General features: G+C 42.9%; 2 protein-coding genes across 2 annotated transcripts in view; both read left to right on the plus strand.

Moving 5' to 3' along the window:
* Positions 1–730, plus strand: part of syne2b (spectrin repeat containing, nuclear envelope 2b) — a 128228-nt gene extending 127498 nt beyond the window's left edge. The window contains exons 110-111 of the mRNA XM_078289618.1: positions 493–640; positions 725–730. Of these exons, the coding sequence (XP_078145744.1) occupies positions 493–640; positions 725–730 (154 nt within the window). The remainder of the gene's footprint in view (positions 1–492; positions 641–724) is intronic.
* Positions 731–10032: 9302 nt separating this feature from the next.
* Positions 10033–20834, plus strand: part of LOC144542548 (nesprin-2-like) — a 38807-nt gene continuing 28005 nt past the window's right edge. Inside the window, exons 1-4 of the mRNA XM_078289482.1 lie at positions 10033–10154; positions 11465–11620; positions 13549–13707; positions 15586–15752. Coding sequence (XP_078145608.1) covers positions 10107–10154; positions 11465–11620; positions 13549–13707; positions 15586–15752 — 530 coding nt within the window. The 5' untranslated portion in view covers positions 10033–10106. The remainder of the gene's footprint in view (positions 10155–11464; positions 11621–13548; positions 13708–15585; positions 15753–20834) is intronic.

Genomic DNA, 20834 nt, shown 5'->3' on the forward strand with positions numbered 1-20834 from the left:
GTTCCAGCGGACAACTGAATTTAAATTCTGTTTTCTGAATTTGTATGGAATGATTGAATTTATTGAAGTTGAAACTGATTATAGAAATCAAACTCATGATGCTCTTACCAAGTTTTTATCCTATTAAAACCATATTGCATTGAAAAGTCCTAGATATTTAGTTTTCTTTAAGATGTTAAATTGATACTGGACTCTTGATTTGTTCTGACTTGACTTGCTGTTCTACATTTAGACTTGAGACTTGACATTAATGACTTGGACTTGACTTGGGTTGAGTTGAGACTTGTGCCTCAAGACTAGAGACTGACTCTGGACTCGAGTGAAGTTGACTTGGTCACTCCTCTGCAGTTAAACAACAGTTAAATAAAAATCAAATAAACTGCATGACCAGAGTTAATGAGAACCAGCTCTCTGATGCTGTATGGTTTTCTAACACTGAGTTTTGTGTGTGTGTGTGTGTGTGTGTGTGTGTGTGTGTGTGTGTGTGTGTAGTGAGCTGCAGACAGAGGCGCTGAGGCAGCAGAGTTTTGAGCAGAAGTGTGAGAGCTGGATGGATTTTCTCCAGAGGATGGAGGACAGTCTGGCAGTCGACCTGGCTGGAACATACAGCGGCCTCCGAGAGCAGCTGCGCACACACCAGGTACACACACACACACACACACACACACACTCTCACTCTCTCTCTCTCTCTCTCTCTCTTTTTACCCGCCAACACACTTTTTAGTCTTGATCACTCTGACTCTGCTCGAGCAAACATGCAAACACACATGCATGTACATCTGCAAGCACAAATCCATACACACACATATGGGGAGACAATCAGACGCACACACACACACACACACACACACTAACCCCCTGCTCTCCTGGTGTTTCAGCGGTTCCAGGCAGAGCTTTCTATTGGTCACCAGATCCTTCACTCGGTCATCACTGAGGCTCTTCACCTGCTGCAGAAAGGAGAGGTGGACGACAGGTGAGAAGCTCAAACTGTGTGGCAGCAAAACTTAAAAGCCTTTTTTTTTTTTTACATTGGCAGTTAGAAAAGTTAAAACTGACTGATGCGTTTCAGCTCAAATGAGTCTTCATCAAGGTTTCAAATGAAGCTATTTTAACTTAAGGGGAAACTCAGAGTGAGGGCTGAAAGTGTCACTTTTTAAATGGTGAATATCTAATTTTGGAAGGAAATATAATATTTGTGTGTGTGTGTCTGTCCAGGAGTGACTTCATCCTGAAGCTGGCCCAGCTCAGGGAGCAGTGGCAGGGCGCGGTGCAGCGGGCGGAGCAGCGGCGCTCCCTGGTGGAGGGCTTGGTGAAGCACTGGCACCTGTACAGCCGCAGCCTGAGGAAGCTGCAGCGCTTCCTGTCCGACAGCCAGGCGCTCCTCCCCCCCGCCGGGCCGTCCCGCTGCAGCCTGCCGCAGCTCCGGCGCTCCCTGCACGACCTCCAGGTCCGTAATGATAATAATAATAAACTTTATTTATGTAGCGCTTATCAAAACGCAGTTACAAAGTGCTTTACAAAACACAGAGAAAACTATCTTAAAAAAGTAAGACATCAGAGGTTAAAATGACTTTAAAAACAAATAAATTCCCACTGATCATGGAATTTCTGGAATATCATGGAATTGCAGAGGTGTGTTCCAGACCTGGGAAGTCAGGGAATTTCCTAAATTGCTTCAATGAACTGACATTCATTGCAGTCAATGATGGTTTTCAGCTGGTTTTCTCTACAGCAAGCCCAACTGTAGTAAGGCAAGTTTATTTCTACAGCACATTTCGTACACAAAGGCAATTCAACGTGCTTTACACAAGGTATATAAGACATTGGATAAGAAATACAGGATAAGATAAATAAAACAAACAAATAAAAAGAGATAAAGTGTATAAGAAGAGAGAATAAATAAAGAATTAAAATGCATAAAAAGAGAAGTAGTAGTAGTAGTAGTAGAAACGACTACTTTTTTCTTAGATGAAAAACAACGACTCCCTCACCATCCCCCCTTTGTTGAATTGAGACAAATTGAAATCCCTTCAGTTACAGTGAGTGTTTGTTTTAACACACCTGATGTGCCAGACGGGCGTGTTTGTATTTGTGAATTCCAGAAAAAAAAGGTTGAATCCCATTTCAGTTTGTACTTTGGTAGCAGGTCTGGTAGAAACAGAAACTGAAATACGGTAGTGAGGAAAGAAGAAAAACAGGATTCCTATGCAGTTTTGAATTAAAAAATCCATACTTTTTCCAGACCATTAGCTGTGCAATAACGCTGTTCTAGATTTAATTCTTCACAACAAAATGTAATCTGTGTGGTGACTGGGGGTCTAAAACCACAGAAGAAGTAGAGTTGTATGTATATTGGGACTGAACAACAATATTCTGCCACAATTTTCCAAACTATTTTGTGCAATTCCCAAACTTTTCAAGCCCTGGAAATGATCACATATTTTTCCCATACATTTCCAAACCTGTGAGAGAGCAGAGGTGTGTTTAAGACCCATTGGCTGTTTATTCAGATTAATATCAGCAGCTACTGAATAGAAACTTCCAGATGTTTAAACCCGAGCCAGAGGGCTGGTTCTAGATGTTAAGGAAAGGGAAAGACTGCTGCTGATTGCATTTCCCTTTTAAAAGGAGGGCAAACAAGAGCAGGAAGAGAGTCTTCAGGTTTTGATTGCCTTGATAGAGATGTGAGGAGATTTGAATTGAGTGAGAGTGAAGACACAACAAACAGATAACAGTTTCCATCATTCAACCCACTGATGGCTCCTGGTTAAAAGAAGCTAGCAGCCTACAAACACACTCACTTCAGCTCACTCACATTCAACAGCACAACTCAGTGGTTAGTGCTCTGTCTCTGTTTCTTTCTTTCTTTCTTTCTTGCTTTATTTCTTTTTTAATTTCATTCTTTGCTTGCTTGCTTTTTCTTTGCTTTCTCTCTTTTCTTCCGATATTGTTTTGTTCTTTTCCATTCTTTTCTTCTTCCTCTCTTTTTGTTTTTTCTTCTTTTGCCCTTCTGTTTCATCTGTCCTTCCTCTACCATTTGTCTTTCCTTTCTTCATCTTTCTTTCTTTCGTCCTTCCTTTCGTTTTGTTCTGAATTTCTTTCTTTCATTTGTTTTGCCTGATTTTCCCTCTTCCATTCGCTTTTTTCTATTTCGTATCTTCCTCTCATCTGTCGTATTTTCAATTTTGTTTTCCTTTCCTCTCCTCTCCTTTCTTTTACTTTCCTCTCCTTTCCTTTCCTTTCCTTTCCTTTCCTTTCCTCTCCTCTCCTCTCCTCTCCTTCCCTTCCCTTCCCTCTGTGTCCTCAGTCATCTTTAACCCTTCCTCCTCTCCTCTCCTCTCCTCTCCTCTCCTCTCCTCTCCTCTCCTCTCCTCTCCTCTCCTCTCCTCTCCTCTCCTCTGCTTCCCTTCCCTTCCCTTCCCTTCCCTCCCCTCTGTGTCCTCAGTCATCTTTAACCCTTCCTCCTCTCCTCTCCTCTCCTCTCCTCTCCTCTCCTCTCCTCTCCTCTCCTCTCCTCTCCTCTGCTTCCCTTCCCTTCCCTTCCCTTCCCTCCCCTCTGTGTCCTCAGTCATCTTTAACCCTTCCTCTTCTCCTCTCCTCTCCTTCCCTTCCCTTCCCTCCTCCTCTCTGTCCTCGGTCATCTTTAACCCTTCCTCCTCTCCTCTCCTCTCCTCTCCTCCTCTCCTCTCCTTCCCTTCCCTTCCCTCCTCCTCTGTGTCCTCGGTCATCTTTAACCCTTCCTCCTCTCCTCTCCTCTCCTCTCCTCTCCTCCCCTTCCCTCGGTCATCTTTAACCCTTCCTCCTCTGCTCTCTCCCTCCTCAGCACACGGAGCTGTTGTTCCAGAGGTACCAGTGCAGTTTCCTTCAGACTCTGGAGGAGGGCCGGCAGCTGTTCTGCATGGGGGACGAGGAGACGCAGGCGCAGCTGCAGGCGGAGCTGGGAGCGCTGCAGGAGGAGTGGGACGACCTGCACGGCCTGCTGGGCCGCAGGATGGACCTCACCGAGGCCATCATCAAGGTAACCCGTCACTCATCCTGGGGTTTGAGTCACCGATGCTGGTTTGGGACCAGCAGAAATGATTGTATTAGAAATATCTTTTAGGCGGACTTCACTGCGAGGAGTTCAGTCTGGACCATTTTTCTGACATCTTGACTTGTCTCAGTCTCTTGTTTATTTTGACTGGGATTTGTCTTGGTCTCAACCCCCATTGGACCTGGTCTTGATTTGAACTCGACTCAACCCGGTCTTGGAATTGATCTTGACTCAACTTTTAGTTTTTTTTCAAAGCAGAAGGAAAATATCTTGCAGTGATGTTTTGGTGCTCAGGGTTTCTGCACTATCCAACATTTATTTCAGTCATATTTTCACAATGAATTCACCTCAAGGCTCGGGTAAGAATATGTTTGAACGTTGAATGTGATCCAAATATTAAAAAACACCACAAAGAATATGTGGTTTAGCTCATATTTCTACCTTTGAGGCTTTCCAGATGCCTGGGAAATGTCCCCAGTGTAGTTTATCTTTATATCTTTATGCTATTGGATGAAAACCTTGTATGAAACTGCAAATTCCCAAGAATTTAGAAAAGCAGCCTTGTTTTAAAACTGACACCCATTCATTTTTTGAAGATTTGTAGTGGATTTTGAATGGGTTTCAGCATGCTAGTGTCATAAATCTTGCTCAGCACATAAAGGCCCATGTAAGCTTTCAATTCAAGAAGTAAGTAAAACACCAACTGACAGCAGCAAGTTTATTTCCAAAATGCTACACATCCATTTCAGGAGAAAAAAAAACACCTGAAGTTCATAATTTAGTTCCCAAAATATAGAAGATCTGGTCTATAAAAGTGTTATTTTTTCAACCAAGTTACCTATTATTTGCTAAAATATGTTTTACATTTGTGCTATCAACCATTTTTAAGAGTAGGTGTCGTGTTTTTGGTGGAAATCTCATCTTGTAACAGAACTCCTCTCATCAGGATATGCATTACCCCTGTATAGTTGTCCTGTGGATTATTATCTGTGGGTGACTTTTTAATGGACTGCTGCGTGCTGGAGGTTCAGCTGTGTGAAACCAGACCGGCAGCATCCAATCAATGAAGGGGAAGGTCACATTCCACAGGATGTTCAAAATCAATGACATTTGAGAAACATGATACTGTTCAGCCCAAATGTCTGGCAGTGTCTACGTTTGGAAATAGAGTCAAATGCCGAACTGTTGGTTCCCTGGGACATTTACGTCATCCTCAGAGAGAGAGAGAGAGAGAGAGAGAGAGAGAGAGAGAGAGAGAGACATAAAGGGTCACCGGCTGCATTTACATGTTCGTTTAACCCAGTTTTGGGTCGACACATCCTCTGGGGTCCTCCTTTGGGTCTGCATCCTCCACTGTTTCTCCACCTGCTGGATCTGGAGGGAAATCTGCTGGATCGCTTTACGGCACAAAACAGGAAGAGTTTGCTGTTTTAACTTTGTAATACACAACTTTGTTCCAGTTCTGCTGTTCTAACTGCACACTGTAGTTTCAACTTGATGCCAGCTTACCTCTTCTGAATGCTTATTGGCTGTTATCAAAGGCTCTTGTTATCAAAGGGGGGGGAAAGTAGTGACATTCTCTGTGTGACAGGAGGCAGCGGGGTTCATGGGAAATGTAGTCTTAATTTTGAGAAACACTAGCACTAACAAAATCCCACTGGTGTGAGATTGAGGCGACCGATCGTCTCCACCGTGGTTTTATTTGTTTACAGTAGTTATACCAAGGTGTTACAATTACTTTGACAATGATATGCTGATGCTTTTTTTTTTTATTATTATTATTTTTTTTTTTATTAATGTTTTTGGTCAGACATTTACATTGAAATAACAGTTACATTATTACAGTTACATGAATGACATATAATATGTCTTCTTTCAGGGTCTGTCCAGTCTTTTTTTTTTAAACAACTAAAAGAAAAAAGTCTGCAGTCCAGCAATAACATTCAAATCTAGCCGGACAAACAACACAAAACGCAGAGCATCAAAATGAAGACACAAGAAACAAACAAAAAAAAAACCCACAACACCCTAGGAAATCTACATAGCATAAACAGCACGTACGATATGCTGATGCTTTAAAAATTCTACATGTAGCACCTTTAAGTTTACTGCTTTCTGTTTTGGTTTTACCACGCGCCAACTCACCCAGCGTAATGGATACATATTGATGTCATGGTGGCTAACGATGCTTACCATTGCTATTGGGATAATTTCTTTCCCGTGTGTTAAGGCGATGCTGTACTTAGATCAAAGACAAACGCTACAGCCTCCTTTTAATCATTTGCTGACACTCAGGATTAAACTTCCCCACAAGGCAACACGACCCATCATGTTATATTGTAGACCTATCGCAGACGGTCACAGCGGGTTCATAATGGGGGGGGGGGAGCTGGCAGTTGCATCTTGGCATACTTTTTGTTTTGCTGACAGACAGTTTCAGCTGTGGGCGGGACACCACAGGAGGACAGGTGGATATTCTGTTAATTGGTTTATTCATGGCAACAAGGATATGTCAGAGGTTCATGTAAACAGCTTAACCTGAATATCACACATCGGTCACTGCATGCATGGAGAGAGACAGAGGGAGAGATGGAGAGGAAGGAACAAGAGGGAGAAAGAAAGAAAGAAAGAAAGAAAGAAAAACAAATAGTGAGGTAGAGGTGAAAGAGGTAGAAAGAGTGAGAAATAATGAGAATGAAAGAAAGCACGGGAAAGAGAAACAGGGATGGACGACATGGATTTTAAAGTCGGGCTTCCTATGGATCCTGGTGGATTTCAGCGCTGTTAAAACACCTTCCTGCCCTCCGCTCCCTGCTGTCGCTCTGTTTCACCTCCCTCTCCTCCTCCTCCTCCTCATCCTCCTCCTCTTCCTCCTCCTCCCTCTCCTCCTCCTCTCTCTGCTCTAACAGCCTCTAAGACCTTTTTCCTCCAAGCTGTGGTCTAATGACAAACTCTGTTCAGCCCACTGACCTACATTATACTCTCTCTCTCTGTCTCTCTCTCTCTCTCTCTCTCTCTCTCTCTCTCTCTCTCTCTCGATCTCTCTCTTGCTTAAGTGCTTCATCGGTCTCTTTCTTTCTCTCCCCATCCTCTCTCTTTCTCTCTGTCTCTCTCTCGCTTTCTTTCTCCTTTTCTCTCTCTGTCTCGCTCTCTTTGTCCTCTCTCTCTTTCCTCTCTCTTTCTGTCTCTCTCACTTGCTTTCTTTCTCTTTTTCTCTCTCTGTCAGTCTTTCTCATCTTTCTCTTGCCCTCCCCTCTTCTCTTCTCTCTCTTCCAACCTCTCTCCCTGGGTCTCGCTCTCTCTCTCTCTCTCTCTCTCTCTCTCTCTCTCTCTCTGTCCTTCTCCTGCCATCTTTCTCTTTCTCTTTCTCTCTCTCTCTGTCTTGCTGGCTTTCTTTTCTCTTCCTCTCTCTGTCCATCCCTCTCTCATGCTGTGATGTAGCTTTTTGGCTCAGGTTTGGAGCAGGTTTCTATACCAAAGTCTATTCTCTGAGTGAGTTTCAGGTCCATTTGAGCCTCAGTAGGGAAAAGCCACACTACTAAGACACTAAAAGACTACTAAGAGTACTGAACAATAGCAAAAAAACTCCCATCATCCCTAGCTCCGCACAGGCGGCTCTTGATGGTGTCCTGCGGTGTATACTGTAGATATAATGCATTACGATTAGGACAGCGGCAGTGTAAAAAGGCTTCCCATGGTCAGGACCCAAATTTATTGTGAAGTATTTTAAAACGGGCATGCTCATGACATTTGGCTTTTTAGCTGACGCTCATATCCAGAGCGACACGCAGTGTGTGAGCGTGTAAGGATTCATTGTCTTCTTAAAGAAACCTTGACAGCGATGGACACACGTTGGTTTTTCCAGGGATCAAACAGTCTGAAATTTTCCTGAAATAAAATACAAATAAGGAGCTCCGTGTACAAAAAGTGAGAGAAATGTGTTTCCCCAGCAGGAAAGGATTAGGTGGAGGAGACGGGGAAGTCATGTCAAAGTTTTATGCCATGGTAGTTTATGCCATGGTAGGCTAAAGAAAGCTTCTACAAGTCTAATGATCTAATCATAAATTGGACTCAAAGACATTGCTATTTCTGACTGGTCTGACTTCTACTAATGATTAGGCTTCTGGTTTTCATTTACCTACCTTTGACTTTGACTATATTGTCTATTATTCAGGATCCTCTCCTATTGTTCTGTCTGTCTGAGCAGGAAAGCGTCACTCTAAAGTTTTATCAGAGTTTATATGGTAATAAGACCTACAAGTAGTTCAGCGCTCCTATTCTATTCCCAAGACTAAAGACTAATGGTGATTGATCATTTGTGATCCCATTTTTTACTGCAACAAAACAAATTCCTGTTTAAATTGTGTATAATGAGATGACTGAAGTGCACACAGTGAAGTTTACATGGTTCTGTGAGGTTATTATAGTTTTGCATTTTTCATTCGTTTTTATTTTAATTTTTTTTGTTTTCAATTTCAGTTTAGTTTTAATTAGTTTTTAAAGCGGGTTTGCTAGTTTAGTTTAGTTTTTATTTTTTGAAAATGCTTGGTTTTAGTTTAGTTTTTATTAGTTTCAGTTTTAGTTTTAGTCTTTTTTTGTAATATGGGGTATTTGTCGGGCGAGATTCAAAAAGGTCAAAAAAAATTTAAAAAAAAATGTGGAAGATAGATTTCATATCCACCCAAAATACTAGGCTTATGTATGAAATAAATTGACAAAGACGAAAACTAAAGACATTTTCTCTATAATTTTAGTTTATTTTAGTTAGTTTTGTAAACACACAATACAGTTTCAGTTAGTTATCGTTTTTTTGTAGAGCCTCGTTTTTATTTTTATTTCAGTTAACAAAAATGTTTTTTCACACCTAGTTTTCGTTATTTCGTTAGTTTTCGTTAACGATAATAACCTTGCTGAGCACCTTAACTGGTGCTTTGCTCAAGTGCACCTTCACATACTATTGAAGGAGGGGGAGAGCGTGCCTCCTTCACTTCCCTGGCCCAGACTTCCCCAACTGGAATTTGAACCGGTGACCTTCCAGTTACAAGTCAGCTTCTGTAACCTTTATTTGTCAGGTGTCCTGCAGACTGAGCCCAACAGCCTGAATCTGCTGCATTCCACTGTAGCCAACAACTTCCAATTTGCCCCACATGTCCGACAGTCAGATAACGGACCAAATGTACGCGGGGCAGATTCATGCCTTGTTGAGCTGAGGAGAAAAGGCAGGCAGCTTAGTGTAAGTCTGTCTGGGTATTGAATCCCACGTCTGAGCCCCCCGCCCACCCAGATGACTTTATCCTCCTGGATTTCAAACCTCTATTTTCCTCTTTATTTCTCTTTTTTTCACCTGCTTGGGTCCATTTTTGAAATCTTTATTTTGTACAAAAAAGTCAACAGAACAGAATGTCACAACTGAAATCTCAATCTGACAGACACATTCAACCTGGCATTACTGTTAACGTGACTATAACTTAACCCACAATTTTCTATTTTTTAATTCTAAGAAAATCAAGATTCATTTATAGAACACAAAGGACTCGTTACACCGTAAAAGAAAGCAGAAAAATGAGAAACAACAATAGACACAGAGCCTGATGACTTTGTAAATCTGCTCGTTTTGCCCTCCTCCGTGTCTCGTCCTTGCTGTTGCCCTGGCATTAGCTGCAGGTAGATAAAGATGCGTGAGGCTGATGCAAGAGTTTGGTCTGTGTTTAATCAACCTGGACACCTGCCCTCTCTGTCTGTAAGACGTGTTTTGGACCGAGGGAACCTGGATCCTCAGTCCTCCGTCTGTCCCCTGGTTGGCTCTGAGGTTTTCTCATCGCCTGAGAGCAGCCAAGTTAATCCAATCTCCTTTAATTAATGGAGGAGGATATGTTTAGCAAGTAAAAGACAAAGGAGTGTGATTGGACTCCCATCATCCTCAAAGCCAGTCTGCCTTGATGAGGATTCGCTGTGTTGATCTACTCTGTTTGATTGTATTTATTCTGTTTCTCAGAACTGGGAGCACTGTGAGTCCCGACTAGCCGATAGCGTGCTGCAGTTGAAGGATGTGAAGACCAGGCTGAACGAGTCGATGCCAGAATGTGTTGACGAGCTGCAAAGTGCCGAGCAATTCAACAAGGTACGGATCGACGCCGCAAGCACGTGGTCACACAACACAAATCAATACTCACATCTTGCTAAAAAGACTGTTGGGCCGAACATTGGCAGAGTTTTAGCTATACAAACATTTCATGGAGGCAGAAATAATCTCATTGGTTGAGTTACACCTCAGTGGGCGGAGCCAAAGAACCACAGTTTTTCAGGTTGAGTAATGTTAGACCGAAGCTCAGTGAAAAATGCAAGAGGTAAGAGAGGAGGAAGCTAATATTATGAAGCCTAGCGCTCTGCTACTAACTGAAAAAATACAATCTAGTCATACTAAGTTATCTAGGTTAGCTAGTTAGCCTAGCTGAGCTTCAAGTTCAAACTAGCCATACTAGCCTATAGCTATCTAGGTAAGCTAGTTAGCTAGCTGCTGACCTTATGTGAATGCCATGGTCATGACTTAATGAAAAAACAACAATTTTTTATTTTATTTTATTAATTTATTTTGACCAGAGTTCCTTCTTTTCCATTCGTTTGCCAGCTAACTTTCACTCCAATCAACTGCTTTTTTGGCTCCACCCACTTAAGTTTAAATCAACCAATGAGATAATTTTTGCCTCCAGAGCAGCTCTGACTGTGGATTGGACAATTGGAGAAATGTTTGTATAATTAAAGTCCAATCTGCGGGTTTTGTTTTGGGGAGAGTATGATTTTAATTTTTTTTATGTGCTATATTGAATCAGAATCACTTAATTTGCCAACATACAGGAATTATACAGGAATTTGTGTTGGTTGCATTGGTAGAGAGACGTGTCCACAACAGACACAACAGACAGTTCATGGACAACAGATCCTCACACACTATGTAAGACATCACAAAACACACTATGACAGCAGACTCCACATATCACCCTACAGACAGCCTTCAGCCCTTTAAAGCAAACCTAAAACCAGCTGACTCTGTCCGTCCCAGGACAGCAAAGCCAAGTTTGTAACAGGTTTGGCTCACAACTCATCCCTCCTGACCCATCAGGGCTTTTATCCTCCACCCCTCCCTCTTTCCCCTCCTCTCCCCTCCCCCTCTCCTGTCACCCCTCCCCCGTCCCGTCCCATCCCAGGCTGCAGGCTGCGGCCCTTAATCCTCTCTTGGGGCGGAGAGAGAGAGAAAAGAGTGACAGAGATAGAGAACAAGAGAGAAAGAGAAAGGGGCCGGGCAGAGAGAGAGAGAGAGAGAGACGTTAGAGAGTAGCTGTGAGTGTGAGCGAGTTGGAGTTGGAGTTGGAGTTGGAGTTGGAGGGGGTCCCTGACAGTTTGTTGTGGTGGTTGGCGTGTTATGGTATGCAGGAGAACGAGGACTCCCTGGAGGACTGGGCTGAGAGCCTGACGGAGCTGGCCACCATGAAGACGGACCTGTCCCAGTACATCATCGCCGACGACGTCCTCCTGCTGCAGGAGCAGGTGGACCACCTTCACTGCCAGTGGGATGAACTCTGCCTCAAGGTTAGTCTGCTGGGTTTCTGCTAGTGGGAGCGGTGAAAACACTGTACACCCAATCACAGCCTCTTTCATTCTACACTCAAAGAAATCCCTTCTACATCTCTCCTTGGCTCTTATTTAACTTCTTTCCTAGCACTTCCCAGCATTTGTTGCTTGTCATTTTTGAGATGTTAGAATTGAAGCTTCTTCTGCTGTTGTGCTCAATTTAAGTCTCAGCTAAATGCCTAAAATGTAAATATACTTGAGTCGTGGTCCTGTGTAGGTTATGGTAGTGTATGGCAGAGGATGGCACTAACTCTGCCAGGGATAAGGGTTCAATTTCCCAGCAGTTTAATTCTCCCACTCTCGCTAAAAATGTGTGCCCTCACTTCACTGTACTGTAAAGCACTTTGGGTAAAAGTTGCCTGCAAATGGTGTGTTTAACCTGGCTTGTGGTCATAATCATTTACTCAGAATCAAAAGCAATTAAATCACCAAGGATGGTAATGTCCTGGTGACACTGGTGCAGAGTTTATAGAGTTTCACAGTCATGGGATGAGAACAACTGGACTTCACATACAGTGCAAAGTGCAAGATTTACTTTAGTATGGAGCTCTGGTCATCAGACTTTTTCCTCTGTGGGACATTTCTCTCTCTTGAGGATCCATTTTTATATCTCTGCCACCCCTGTTTGGTCCAGACTAGACGAGCTTTGGAAAGTCTGTTTGTTTTGTTAGTGAGTGTGTGTGTGTGTTTGCCACGTTGGGACAGCAGCAGCAGCTCAGGCAATAAGACAGTTTAGTTCCTCAAACTGCTGCAGGACAGACGGAGGGGAAAGTTGGTGCAGACGCTCACTGCCAAACGGCTAAAGGCAGGAAGTGAATTGCTTTATTAAATCAGTTGTTTTTGAAAACGGCAGTCATCTGACATGTTTTTGGCGATTCGACATGCCCAATAAAACAAAAGTTAAGTGTAGAAGTTTGTGTGTGATGTCCTCAGATGAAGAACCATTCAAGGCCAGTTAAATTATTTAAACAGCCAATGTACTTACAGTTGTACAGTCTAAAACTAACATCTAAAACATTTGGGCTGTGAATGTTTAAAATCACCTGAAACTATCCAACTTATTGTGTCTTAAACTATGAGTGGACACAGTAAACTTGTTGCCTTTAGATAGATAACTTTAACAGAGTCAGTGTTTGCCCTGCATGTTTTTCACTCAGTTGTGTAAGTCTATTCATGAGGAGTTAAGTTAGTAAATCTTTATTGGTCCTTTTTAAAGTGGCCAAAGACACCAACAGGTCTGGGTAAGGGGGGGGGGGGGGGTGTGTGTGAGGGGCATTGTGGGAATGGAGGGACAGATGGTGATAGGGGAGAAATGAGTTTAGGCCTTTTGTATTGAAATCAGCTGGTGTGTGTGTGTGTGTGTGTGTGTGTGTGTGTGAGGGGGCGGGGTGCTATGGAGGTCATAATAGCTTTCACTTTTTGCTGTGTCTGTGTGTTTTTAAGATTTTGTGTGATTGCATGAGTGAGTGAGTCTTTTTGTGTGTGTGTGTGCCTGCAAGTATGTATGCGTGTGTGTGTGTGCACGTAAGTGTATGTGCATGTGTGTGAATGCAAGTGCTTGTCCAAGTCAAGATGTATGAAACCCTTACTCTTCAAAACAGCTTGCAAATAAGAGATGTAGCGTTAAACAGAGCTGGTGTAAGTTCTCATTAATCTGCTACCATAACTTAGATACAGTGGCTCATGAGTTCAAATCTGATCTGACACACCATCTTTGTCACATGCCATCCCTCTTCTCATTTTACAATCTCTCTCTCTCTCTCTCCCCGCTGTACACAATCCCAAATAAGCACAAATCCAATAACAGTAATCTTGAAAAAATGTGACTTCTTCTCCGGCTGCATCTGCTTATTTCACTTCTGTCCTCCACCTGCTCTTTGTCCCAGGTGTCTCTGCGTAAACAGGAGATCGCGGACCGTCTGAACGCCTGGATCATCTTCAACGAGAAGAACAAGGAGCTCTGTGAGTGGCTGACGCAGATGGAGAACAAAGTGGCGCACAACTCCGACCTGAACATCGAGGAGATGGTGGAGAAGCTGAAGAAGGTAGGGAGCTGTAGCGTGCGTCTGTCAGCCAATGACACGCTTCCATTCAACACCATCGTTGTGATGACAATAGATACTTAACACTTGTTGCAATGGCTTGATTAGATGGCTGTGGTTGTAAATCCCATCGTTGCGTTCCCTCTAAAATGATCAAGGTCTATTGTGGGGAAGTTTGGAAGCAAACTCACACAGAGACTCTACAGGCCGGTCAAAACAATGAACTAAACTGGAAAACTTCAGCTACACTCAGGCTGCCTATGCTGAACTATAAAGTCTAGAAAAAAAGTATTGAAAAAGACTTTTACAATTTCCAGTTCTTGAAAGTTTTGGGAATTGGACAAACCTGCAAAACCTTTTTTTAAGTTGTAACATGCACGAGTTCACACTTGTATAGTGGTGAAGAATAAGCTTCAGCTATACAGTGATATGGCCTAGCTGACAGTCTTATTGCCCAGGCACTATCAGCACACACATAATATACTGTAGTTATGCGGTGTTCAATATAAATATTGAACACAGGCCACAATCTTCAAATCTCATTACTTCAATTACAGTCTGGAAAAAGTAGAGAATTTTGAAATGGAAAATGCACTTTGGTTTCTGCACTTAAAGTTTCTTCATTCATTTTTTCACCTACTGTATTCAGTTTGCTACTTAATTCAAGCATTGCAACAGATTTAGCTTCCTTCTGCGCTAAGCTGGGACATGTCGGGACGGGGTGGTGCAGGCGGTGGGACGGGACGGGGTGGTGCAGGCGGTGGGACGGGACGGCCTGGGCTTTTCAGAAAGCTGTGAATTGAAAGAGACGACAGCTGTTTCACCCCAGCAGGGCCATGCGGGTTTGTTTTGTGTCTAACCTGGCCCCTTTCATTTGTTATGGTGGGGGGGGGGGGGGGGGGGGGGGATAGTAAAGGCGACTGCTGAAACTTATTGCCCCAGTGGGGGGTTTTAAACCTTTTCAGCCTCTGGAGCTTTAAATGTAGCCTTTTGCTCTTAGACTTTTGTCACAAGGATTATTACTTCTGGCCAACCTCCAGAGTCAGAAGTATCATAATTTTAACCTAAAAAGTTGAAACAAAAAGTTATAAACAGGGTTGTAGTGGAGGGTAAACACACCTAAACTCATTTTATTTACCTTTTTATATCAGGAATGTATATTCCTGAAATAAAAAGGTAGTTAAGAACATTCATATTTATGAGGTATATTCATAGTTTAGGTCACATTAAGTAGTTTCAAATTGATATAAGTTATATGAAAAGTGGGTCTTTTAAGAGAAAAAGGCATAAATTAATGCTTTTCTGAAATTGGTTTATATTGGTGATGCTTTATGATGATGATCGACTGGAGGTCACACAGTTTACTCACCTTTTTATTCACCACTACATCACTGATTATAAACCGAACCCTGCCCTTAACCCCAATCATATATTAATGATAATATGCACTTTATTAATCCCTATAGGGAGGTTGGCTTGCCCCTCTCCACAGGGAGGTCAGAGGTCAGGTTCAGCCTCTCTGCAGCTGGGAGGGATTCGGTGTTTTGTGGGTGGATGCTGACTGACGATATGCATGCAGATGAAAATGCATACAAAGAAAATAATACATTTACCAATAACTGCAAATAGGTGAAAAAGGTGGGAGACTGGACTTGGACAAAGCAGATTCTGACAATATATAAAAAAACGAGTCTCACTTTCTTTCACCTATTTACAATTATTGGTAAAAGTATTATTTTCTTCATTCCATGGACATAAGTTTCCTCTGACCGTATTTTGGTGTTACACTTGTTCAAACTGAAAGGTTTAACACACACACACACACACACACACACAGTCCCCTACCCCTCCGCTCATCCCGTCCTCCTGTCTTCCCATCAGGACTGCATGGAGGAGATCAACCTGTTCAGTGAGAATAAAACCCACCTGAAGCAGCTGGGGGAGCAGCTCATCACCGCCAGCAACAAGACCAAGGAGACGGAGATCAACGACAAGCTGAAGGACATCAACGACCGCTGGCAGCATCTGTTTGACCACATCGAGGCCAGGTAAGGAAAGGAAGGAAGGAGGGAGGGAGGAAGGGAAGAAGGAAACTTGTGTGTCACCACTACTAGAGCACGTTTCCACTTTGCTGATGAAGTGAGACTGATTTTGGTTAAGCAAGGTTGTGTTTATAGGTTTTTTGAACATTATCAGGCTTTTTTCCACTTCCACTTTTCCTTTGTTTTTCACATCACTGGCATTATGACCAGACCATTATATTTTATGATAATGTAATTGATCCTCAAGGGGAAACTGGTCCGAGGTTTAACTGTGGTTTATGACAGGAACAGTCCTTCTGAGTGATAGTTTGACCACCAGGATTTGATAAATGATGATGATAAAAGCAGCACTTGTACTTTGTACCTTGACTGGAACAACTGTTTTATGACAAGTCTGTCTTACAGAGAGCGTTGTTGTTATTCAGTCAACACTGCATCGCCACATTAAACTGTGTTGGACTGAAGTCAGCCTAGCTGCAGCAGCATGAGGGGTAAGGTGGATGATCTTTTTTTTGAATAAGAGTAGTTTATTTATTGGGGTTAGATATGAATGAAAGGCAGAAGAGAAGGTTTTGAAGGTTCAGGTAATTCGGTCAAGTATGTGGTTTGAGAGGCGGGGCTCTTAAAGATGTGTAGGATTTTTAAACATCAATATATTATCAAATTGATTTCTGATACCGTGGCATAATTACCGTCAACAAATGAGGCCATGGTCGAGGATCAACATGTTGGAAGTGATTTTTCCATCGGTCTTTCATTCCTTCCACCATCTACCATTGCCAGAATCAAAGCTTTAGCTCTTTTTGTGCTCAAAGAGCATCGCCCGCTTCCTGTTCTGTTCCTGTTTTGAAGTTCAAATCAAAGTGATGTTGAACTTTGGTAGTATCTTGGGTTGTGTATCTTCCTCCACGATAAAACCCCAAAAAATCGGTGATTCTCTGTGATCTGCTGCTCCGGTAGAGGAGACTGGAGAATTGTGTTTTTTTTCTCTCTCCATTCACTGCCATTGTATGGAGGAACAGTCTGAAAATCACACTTCTAGCACATAAACAAACACAAACAAAGCAGATTCTGACAATATATAAAAAAAATTGTGTTTAAGTGAATCGCTTTCTTTACGTTTGTTAAACCTTTCAGTTTGAACTGAAATCTGATCGGAAGAATTTCTGTGTCACAGTCTAACTCTGGGTGAATTGTTTTTTTCTCCGGAGCACAGCTGTCATTCTACTACTGTAGCTGCAGATTAAAGCAGAAAGAGCCCAGAGCCGCGGGGGGGATAGACAGATATTATTAATCCATGAATGCAAATCCCATTCCAACACAGAGGGGAGTGGCCGCTGAATGGAGGGAGAGAGTTGCTGAAATGCCCGTCCACCGGCTTAGTGCCACTTTACCTCTTATCTGTATGGGAGCGGCGTGAGGCCGTGTGACAGAGGGGCGGGACGAGGCCCACATAAATAAACACTGAGAATGAGCAACACAAGCCGGCCCGTGGCGATGAATACTAAGGAAAGTGGAGGCGATTCCTTTTAGTTCATTTTGCTGTCTGACAAACCACAATGAGGCGTAAACTACCAGTCAAGAGTCTGGACCCACCTGACTGAATGTTCTGTGTTTCTCATTCTCTTAAAGCCATTTTGATCTAAAGGCTTCTGCTTAAATGCTTGGAATGAGTTTTTTTAGACAAATATAAATAGTGAAGTCGATCCTATGTATGAATTTGTTTCCAAAGCCTTTGCCTTTCCATCAAGGCAAAGGGCGGCTACTTTAAAGAATCTAAAATATAAGATAGTTTTGATTTTTTTTAACACTTTTTTGGTCACTGCATAATTCCATTTGTGTCATTTCATAGTTTTGATGCCTTTACTGTTATTCTAAAATGTGGAAAATAGTAAAAATAAAGAAAAATGCGTGTGTCCAAACTTTTGACTGGTAGTGTATTATCGGCATGAATTTTAATTAGAGAGCGTCAATCCTTCACTTCACCATCCTTGTGCTTCTCATTTTAAAGTTGTAGTCTGTGAGATCCTTGTTTTTTTTTTTCATTTAGTCTCCATCTTTGCTGCTAAGCGCTCATCACTGTGGTGTTTCTGCACTGCACTTCCCAGAGATCACCTGTCAATCAAACAGTGTGGGCGGAGCTTGTATTCTCTGTTGCTGCAGTTTGAGTTTCTGTAGGCGGCGCTCTTTTCTTTGCTGGGTGTTTAGAACAGACAATGGAAAAGCTTTCATGAACGGTCATTTATTTAGATTAAAATGTCGCAGATTATTACTCTAATGCTCCCTTGTCAATCAGATGACACTGTGCTATGAGCTTCACTTTTGGCCCTCTCTATTAATCTTCTGCCTGCAGTCCGCATCGGCGAGGAGGTTCAGATTTGATTTCCTCGTTATGTAAATGTTCTCACCGCTAACGAGGCTCATCTCAGAAATGAGGCTCATTCATTAGCAGGGCTTTGACCTTATTTGTCTCCATCAGGAATTTAGTTTTCCCACCGGCGAACAGAACAGTAATTAATACCCGCTCTGTCCTTCCTGTGCTGTGTGGGTTGATATTTACCGAGGAACGCTTGTAAGTTAATATTCCACGATGGCTGTCGGTAAAATAGACGCAGGGCGGTGGAGCGTCCCACGGCTACATCTCCGGCCAGTGACTTTAAACTCATTATTGAATTTCTGCTCCTTGACGACGGTGTTCTCACTGGAAGCGCTCCAGGTTTTTATGAAACTGCTCTATTTTTAGTAGATGGCGGATTCACAAAATCCAGGAGGCAATTTAGATGGAACTGAGCTGAACTGAGCCAACCTGCAACCTGCGCTACAGAGGAATGCTTTCTTGTAGCCAGATGGGTGAAGTCAGTGCGTGTTGTGGTGGTGTGGTGTGGTGGGGTGGGGTGGGCGGGGGGGGGGGGGGGGGGGGGGGGGGGGGGGGGGGGGGGGGGCTTATCCTCTATGAGAAGGACTGACTTAGATATGCCATATGGTGGCTGTTTAGCAGCCGTGCTCGCTCCCTCTCCCCCCCCCCATCTCTGTTTCTCTCTCAATACTAATTTAAAGGAGCTTTATTGGCATCACTGTCAAAGATTAAAGTAATAATCTGTGACATTTTCATCTAATGGCGACCTTACACCAAACGACTTTTCAAGCGATTTCACTGTTGCAGACAAATTTCCAAAGTCGGAATAAAATCATGAGAGTTTTGCTAGAGTTGTGGCGCGCTCCCGTCATCTCGATCGCTTGGTGTGAGGTGGTCAGAAAACTCAGTCCGAGCTGTCTTAAGTCAGTCTTTTTCTCGTCTTGACGTTCCGATAAAATCAAACATGTTTAATATTATCGGAAGTCTTTAGTCTTGGCTCATGCAAATAGTGACGTTTTTTCAAAGGCTTCTAGTGTATGGTAGGCAGTCTTTGCAAAATCTTAATAGTCTGTGACTAAAAACTCAGTGACTTATGACACATTGTCTTTAGATGTGAGCTGGATGTGAGAGGGTGTCAGACTTTAGTCTTTTAAAAGTCTTTTAAAAGTCTTTTCAAAGTCTTCTAGTGTATGGTGGGCATAAATAAATGTCTATCACCGATTGATACAGCACAACAGTGATTCAACCTATATTCAGTTCTTGAAAACTTTTCTTTGTTCTGAACTCAAACTGCATCAAGGAAGAAGACCACAGCGATGACCACTTAGCATCAAAGGTGGAGACAAAATTAATGAAACAGTAATCTCACAGATTTTTTTACTTTAAAAGTATTGCTGAGTAGTTTACACTATATTGTAATGTCAAGGAATCATATCAACAACATACATAGAGATGATTAAGCTGCTATTTCTCTTTTTTTTTCTCAAAGCTGCTGTGTTCTGAGAAATCTTTAGGAAAAAAAAAACTTTGCCAAAACATACCAGCAACTCCCATTCCTATCATCAGACCAAAAAGGGGCGGGGCCCTGACTCTGAGTGACAGAGAGGGCGGAGCCACGTCGGCCCAGCCATGTGGTACACGGCGGGACGAGGGCGAGGGTCTTTAATATGACTGACGGGTCGTTAGGGTCGAGGTGTGCCCTCTGTGTGTGACAATGTGGAGAGAGAGAGGGACACACGAGAGAGAGCAGTGGGCCTGCCCTCTCTAACACCCCCCCCCACCCTCCCCTCCGCCCCCCCCCCCCCGCCCCCCTCAGGGACTGACGAGCATAACAAGGCTAAGCCTGTTAATGAGCTGCTGCTGAGGCACGAGCCGCTGCTGCCAGACAGTGAGCTGCAGTGTGATGGAATGTGTTGTGGTCATGCTCTGGTTTGACCTATATTGTTAAAATTACACAAAGTACATGTGAAATTTCTCTCATATTAATTAAGATTAAACTATTTCACCATTTAGATTAGAGCTGTACAATTGATCGAAAAAAAAATATCGAAAACGCAATATCAACTTCTGCAATTTCCAAATTGCAGAGGCTGCAATTAATTGTGTCCAAATGGATTTGTGAACAAGGTGTTTTTGAGCTGCAGGTAATCTTTGGTCCATCAAGTACAATATTGCTGAAAACCTTTCATCATACTCAAACTCAGTAAATTCTGCATACTGACATCTATTTTTTTTCAACAAATTCACCTTTCTTTTAACAATTTTAAAGTTCTAAAAAAGATTTATGACAAGATAAACTATCATAAATTGTATTAAAGACCAAATCAAGAAAAAGTATGGAGTTTTGAAATTGAGGCTGTGTAGGAACCCCGACCCTTAACCCCTAACTGCATCAGTGGAGCTGCTTGGTGGCACAGCAGGACCGTGGCTCCAGCTCCCAGGTGTGCATGTGTCTACCTGTGTGAATGTGAAGCAAGGTGGAGCTGGAAAAAAAAGGAGCCCAGCAAAACCCTTTACTGGATTTGAGACTCAAGATCCTCTGCTGCAGCTAGTGGTGTGAGGGGGGGATGAAAACCCCTCTAAGCAGATAAACCCGGGGGATGTCTGTCCATATCGGTCTTCACCATCTGCTTAAGCGTTGTCATGTCTGCACCGTGCACGTCCCGGAGCGGGTCGTGAGGCAGAATCAAGAGGGTGCAAGGAGAGGGTGAAGGTTGCAAGATGGCTCAGAG

This window comes from Centroberyx gerrardi, chromosome 17 (assembly GCF_048128805.1).
Source record: "Centroberyx gerrardi isolate f3 chromosome 17, fCenGer3.hap1.cur.20231027, whole genome shotgun sequence".
NCBI lineage: Eukaryota > Metazoa > Chordata > Actinopteri > Beryciformes > Berycidae > Centroberyx > Centroberyx gerrardi.